The sequence below is a fragment of the Dioscorea cayenensis genome, chromosome 7 (genome assembly GCF_009730915.1).
Source record: "Dioscorea cayenensis subsp. rotundata cultivar TDr96_F1 chromosome 7, TDr96_F1_v2_PseudoChromosome.rev07_lg8_w22 25.fasta, whole genome shotgun sequence".
NCBI lineage: Eukaryota > Viridiplantae > Streptophyta > Magnoliopsida > Dioscoreales > Dioscoreaceae > Dioscorea > Dioscorea cayenensis.
The window spans coordinates 9,804,269-9,810,981 of NC_052477.1; the positions used below are offsets into that span (position 1 = coordinate 9,804,269).

The window sequence follows — 6,713 nt, forward strand, 5'->3', positions numbered from 1 at the left end:
GCTTATCGAGACAAATGATAGCCGAGGCGTCGAGGGGATGGGGCTAAGCCCATAAAGGTCAATAACAATAGTGACCCTACTTCTTTGAATGGAGATCCCAGGATAGAAGTTCAAAGGGAAGCTATTGATTCGTTGACTGGGAGAGCACCCTATACATATTTAAGATATGTACATTATAACCACATTCCTATGACGTGTGCTCTCATGTAGTGGTATAAAGGCTGAGCATATCTCTTAATGAGATCAAAGGCTTGTTAAGCGAGATATTACACTACAAATATCTTTGGAGATCTCACCTATATGGAGATAGTTGTCAGGTCGCAGCTATGAGAGTCATCGGGCTAACTCTCTAATAATCTCCATGAAATGATATCGAGCGCATGGCCAATAACGCGCCAACCCCGTTTATCCAAGTGCAATCACAAGATTATCATTAAAGTTGAATTCTGATTCACGGAGTTGTAGTTCAAGAACTCAGTTCACTACTATCTCTATCAGTTGGAAACTCTAATGAAAGGTTAAGGTTCAAGTCTTCAAAGACACCTTAGCTTGATCGAGTGAAAACCCAAGGTTCAGGCTGTTCATCCCTTCATTATTCTTTTGATCATTTACTTTTGATTGATTATCTTCTGAAAATCTTTGTTGCATCTGTTATCATTGTTGGTTGTACTTAGGTTATGAATGTAGTGGGGGATTGTTAGATGTGGGTCCTGTGGGTCCCACTTGGTCCCACATGTTTTACACTCAAACCAAATCCCTCTCATTCTTTTAGTCCCACATTGCCTATTTTGAAGAGTTGCTAATGAACTCTCTCCTATAAATGCATGTCTAAACCATGAACCCAAAACACACTTGCTTACTTCTTCTCTCATATTCTCCTTCTCCCGGGTGTGCCTTTGCGTACCTGGAATTGGTTGTGCTTTTGCGTGCCTGGAAAACCTAAACATTTTGTTATGTGGGCCAATTCAGCGTTAGGGCAGTGCTTACGCACACCTACCCCAGACTAGAAATTTCTAACTATTATTTTTGAATTATTATTGTAGTTTGTGTTTCTGCACATTATAGTTTGTAGTATTTGCATGCTATTCAGTAGTATATTTCCTACAATTAACCCATTCACCGCTCACGTTCATCTTCTCTTATTGGTTCATGCTGTCATTTGTAACAGACCCCTCGAGACAAGAGCTTCTCCATTTAATTCTCTTGCTCCCTAGCCCAATTGATGATTCTGATCAAGCCTTGTCACGGACTTCGTTGTCATTAAAATCTTCAACTGATGCGGACGATACCCTCCCACTCACTCACGTGCAGTTCCTTTGAATCTTCAACCTTTAATTTGGCGCCACTTTGCTTCCGACCATAACAATATCAAATGTCAATAATTCGCAATCCTCAATCATTATTGTTGTGAGAAGAAATTGAACTCTCAAACTTTTACTCAAGAGAGAAATAATTTACTACTTTGCAGATAATTTACTTATAATATTTTAGATCTTTTAAAATATTAAGAATTAAGATAAATTTCTTAATATAGAGATATTGTTTTTTTTGAAAATACAATTATACCTTCCTGACAAAGTAAAATTTGTAAATTATGATTATATCCTTGGAAAAAATCCACTCATATGAAAATGTCTCCTTTCAAAGGTATTATAGTAATTTTGAATTTTATTAAGGGATATATTTGCAAATTACACTTACAATAAATATACAGATAAAAATAAAAATAAAAATAAATATACAAAAGAAAAATAAACTCTCATAAATAATCCATCAATCTCATCCTATTACACCTAAAAGGGCATTGACCCAACCTACTTATTGTGCAATCTTGGCCATCCTTACAGAGTTAAGGTAATCCCTTGTATTATGAAAAGCTACACCAGGAAAAATAATCCAAAACCCCCTAAACAATGTGGCCATAACTCCTTCCCATTCTCCGTTCTTAATTCCCCAAATTGCCCTCAACAAATCCACCACTGCATCCCAAAACATGGTTTGGCAATAAAACACATTGAAATAGTTCATATTTGGCAACCTCTTCACCATCTGTTCATACACCAGCATAAATATCACCAATCAAAATAAATTCAATCAAATTTAAAAAATATAGATACATTGATAAATAAAAAAAATAGTACTACCTTCCCAAAATACCAACCATGGTAGCTGATACAAGCACCGAAATGATCGAATTTGAGTACGAAAGGGAGCTTAAATGGAATACGAGGAACAATATCGTATCTATAAACCATTCGAATATATTTCTTTCCTATAATTTTCAACATGGTATCACCAAAAATAGAGTCTCCAACTCTTGGTTGTCCAAAAGTGATAACACAACTTATTTCTTTCATCAAATCATTTTCTTCATGCATAGCAAGCAGTGAAGTGTACAAAATTGCTAGTGCACCACCCAAACTATGACCGGTTAATAAAATCTTTGCATTCTTGTGTTTTCTCACAAGATTTTTGACGACTTTTCTTATGGAATAATATGCCAAAGGTTTATTCCCAGTGTAATCTTTTGGGAAACCTTTGTTAATATCCCAATTATTTCCTGAACATGCTTTTTTGGTATCAAGTCCTAAAGAAGTCATAAATCCCATATGGACCATTCCCATGTCACTCATTTTTATTAAACTCAAATTGAAGTCACATTTCCAATCATTAAGATCAGTGGTGCCACGGAATGCCACAATAATTAAATTTGGATCCTCTTTTTTATCACAACAGATAAATGCTTCAGTTTCATAAGCATTGATGTTCACTGAAAAAAAGAAAAAAAATTTATAAAAATTAATTAGTGATTGAAATTGAAAGAAAATGTGCTTTTGTATGTGTGTGCTATCAATAAATTAAACAATTGAATGGGAGAAGAAGGAATTGTACTTTTTAAAAATTTTATATTTAGATATTACTTACTATTCCAACATTCGAAGAACTCGACGAAACTCATCTGCATAATATGTAAGTTTATATTAGTCAAAGATTAGATTTACTTGTTTAATGTATGCAAGTTATTAAATTTTTAGGTTTATTTGTGACTTTTCATAAGAATACATACAATTTATAAATAAATAAATAGGAAGGAGAATGATATTTGAATAAGCAATGTTACCTAAAGTAGAAAGGAAAAAAATGTCTTAGCTAGTTTTTAATTAAAATTTTTAAAACTTAATAAACAAAATAAATTCTTAATAGAAAAAAAATCTAATAATAAAGTATGAAATGGGAAAATATGTAAGAATTTCATGATTCATGCTTAATGAAATGGATTATGTGAAAATGAAAGTGAGGAAATCAAAATATTTAAAACAAATTGTCAATAAGAAATCCTAAAAATAAAAAAAGTCAAAATGGATATTTATTAAGTGTGCTTGTTGCTCTACTTATCTCTAAAATATTCTTTCAAAACAAATAAGTATATTATTTGCATTAAAATAAAAAAAATTGAAAGAATAAAAGTAAGTATTGATTTTTGGAAATTTTCCCAAAGTTGTGTTCACCAATATTACATGTTGTCCCTTTAAGAAATTATTTTTTAAACATATCTAATTGCAATACAATAATCAAAAGATAATCCACTTTCTTCATTTAGTTAAGAGTATATTTAGTTAATTTACTCTTAGATCAAATTTTTTTTTGAGAATTTTAAAAACTAAATTAGTAAAAATATAACTAAGTTAGCATGGTGCAAATACCTGCCATTTGTTATCAACTGTGTCTTTGATCCTTGCTTCATTTTCATATGCCTAAAATTGAAGCTAATGCAGCAAGCTCCATGATTGATGATGATGATGTACCTTGAGACCTTGTATCCATTTCGTCTAAATTTAGTTCAAGCTCCACCAACGAAATCAAATTTTTTGGTATTTCCACTTCACCAGATTCAAAACTTTTGATTGATCTATAATTAGCTGCCTTGGGATGAGGTCTTATAACTGAACCTACAAATTATATAAAATTTTTCATTTATTTTCATGTATATTTATGAAAACATGGTTATTATCTATTATTTACATTGTATTTTTAATTTTTAATTTTTTTTATTAAATGCAACTCAAACATATTATTTGTGACAAATTCAACCCAAAAACCCAAAAAATTTAAGCTGACAGAATAAGTAAATATTCCAATCTATATTTTTTAAGTTAATTAAAGTGAGATTAGTAGTAAGACGAAATTAATCATAGACCCAAAAACAAAGTGGGTTTTGTATGTCACTCCCTCAAAGCTAGTAAGATTATTTACTATCACTTAATTTTTTTTTAAATAGTACTTCCTAAATCTAAAAGCATTTTATGTTTTATCTTTTATTTATATAAAATATTTTTTTATAATGCACACCATTAAATAAATCTATATTAAATGAAATGCATTAGGAAAAAAAATTTATATAACAAAAGGCTAAGAAAAAACATTTTATCCAAATTAAAAAAATCAAAAGTTAGTCCAATGGCAGTGAATAATTTGAAAAATTAGGGATAGCCAGTAATTTTTTATTTTATTTATAAGGCTAGCGGTTAAGAACCTCAATAAAAGAAAATATCATTAATAGATTAAAAGTAAAATATAATAGATTTTAGGGTTGTATGTATTAAACTAATAAATACTGATAAAAATATTTAAGAATTTCGAATTTTCATAATTTGGTGAAGTTTTTGACCCAAAAACAATTGAATTAACTAACATAATATTTTAACAAAAATATATAAATGAATAATCAACTTTTGATGCATGCCAAATAAAAATTAAATATCAAAAGCATTAAAAAAACACATATAAATAAATTAATAATCTAAGAAACATGGAATACCTGTTAAGGTGTGCCAAAAAAGTCCAAAGAGGCCTCCATTGAGATACAACTTGTTAAGGAAATACTCCAAGCAATTTTCGAACTTGTTCCATGCTTTGGAAAAAGAAGATGAAGAGGAGATGATTGAAAAGATCAAGAAGATGAAGATGAGGAGTCTAGTGGTGATGTTCATTGGAGGAAGGTTAGTGTAATTGTTATCAATGAACTCATAATTTGAAAGGCTTTTTGAAGAGAAGAGAAGGGTAAGAAGATCAGAAGCTCTAGCTTTCTCTGGAATGAATAAGAGATGGTAGCCACTGGAAGCCATTGGAGAAGAAGGTTGAGTGTGTTTATAGGATATAAGAATGAAGATGTTGGGAAATGACTTGGTCTTGAAAGGGTTTTATAAGAATGAAGATGTGGTTGTGCCGTGCCTGTCCCTTGTTGTTGGCCCACTTGTCTGGCTGATACTTAAATTAAATATTAAGAAGAAAGAGTCTCACAAAATTCATTAAAAACTAGCGAGGGTCTGTCCTCCACAGTCCCCATCCAATCTGTTTTGAGACACAGGTTCAAAACCCATGGGAAGCATTCAATTCTTTAACCAAAAAAAAGAAAAAATCAAGAAGCGTGTAAGTTGATGGAAGAACAACAAAAAAAACCCTAAAGGCGCAAGGAAGTTGAAGGACAAATCCCTCTCATAGGGTGCATACGTCAATTTTCTGCACATGGTTTCACTTGGCCTATGTCTGTTTGGACCAAAAACTGGTGAACTATGTTTGTGTGCGGTGAAGCTAGAGAAAATTGGGTTCATTTGATACATAAAGTTTTGAGGTACATTACAATATAAGTTTTTTTTTTTTTTTTATTTCTTGGTTGATTTATAAATAAGCAAAGAGTACAATATAAGAAAATGTCAGAGTACAACACAAGTGGATAAAATTTTTATATCAGTACAAAAATTTTATTGTGGTACAACACAACTAAAAGACTAAATTGCCCTTAATGAAAAATAAAAATTACAATCACTTCATATCACATTCCACAACACTACAACTTTGCACCGCCTTCTCTTCCACCTCCGACACACACCCTTCCCATCAATATGATCCTCTTCTACCTCTCCATCTCCATCTTCTCCTCCCTTCTAATTTTTCTCTCATTTCTTTAAGACTAAATTTTTCCGGGCCCTACTCTTCTCAAATGAATGTTTCATTCATAACATCTATATATTTTTGGATAAATAAAAAGTGAGAACTATCTATATAGATCAATATCTAAAAATTAAAATTTTAAATCATATAAAAAATAAACATAAATTTTTTTTATATTTCTATCTAAAAATTGAAAATTAAAATCATGTAAAAATAGCTATAAATATTTTTATATCTCTATGAATAAATCATGGGATATGATTTTTTTGACATATCAAATATAATTATATTAGTGAACTTATATAAAAATATTATAAATTTTTTTAATAAATTTATATAAAAATTTATGTTTCCTTTTAGTACGTAATTATTTTTGCGAAAATTATAAAAATTAATTATGATTTATTAAGTTTAGTAATTATAAAAACTTTAATCATGTTAATATTGAAACGTGAGAAACTTCAAAATTTATTGTATTGTGAAGTTTTTTATTGCAAAACAAACATAGAAAGGATATCACAATGATTTTATAATATATTATTCAGCACTTGTGCAAATCAAATAGAGAACGGTACAAAAAATTTTGTGCTATCCATAGAATATCAAACATTGTACAGTATAAGTAGTTATGCTGTGCCACAACTATTTGTATTGTGTAGTGCTGCTTGTACAGTTCTTAGTTACATATCAAACGAACCCTGATAGAGAACTGTAACGAGACTAATATGCAAATCATTTGTCTAACTTGGGTATAGGGGCAA

General features: G+C 30.4%; 1 protein-coding gene across 2 annotated transcripts; it reads right to left on the minus strand.

Moving 5' to 3' along the window:
- Positions 1-1,650: 1,650 nt before the first annotated feature.
- On the minus strand, positions 1,651-5,163 carry LOC120264470 (triacylglycerol lipase OBL1-like). Of its 2 annotated transcripts, XM_039272283.1 has the most exons (5): positions 4,820-5,163; positions 3,705-3,950; positions 2,926-2,959; positions 2,145-2,770; positions 1,740-2,049 (listed from the first exon to the last, which is right to left on the minus strand). In XM_039272283.1, exons 3-5 carry the CDS (start codon positions 2,957-2,959, stop codon positions 1,819-1,821), a joined length of 891 nt encoding a protein of 296 aa, XP_039128217.1. In that variant the 5' UTR covers positions 3,705-3,950; positions 4,820-5,163; the 3' UTR covers positions 1,740-1,818. The 2 variants fall into 2 exon arrangements, with proteins under 2 accessions (XP_039128218.1, XP_039128217.1); XM_039272284.1 differs by lacking the exon at positions 2,926-2,959 and having other exon boundaries at positions 1,651-2,049.
- Between the last annotated feature and the right edge of the window lie 1,550 nt (positions 5,164-6,713).

Coding starts and splice junctions, on each gene's coding strand:
- LOC120264470 (XM_039272283.1), bottom strand. CDS start 2,959: ATGAGTTTCGTCGAGTTCTTCGAATGTTGGAATA. Junction 2,771..2,925: donor GTTCTTCGAATGTTGGAATA/GTAAGTAATATC, acceptor TCTTTTTTTCAG/TGAACATCAATGCTTATGAA. Junction 2,050..2,144: donor ATGGTTGGTATTTTGGGAAG/GTAGTACTATTT, acceptor GTGTATGAACAG/ATGGTGAAGAGGTTGCCAAA.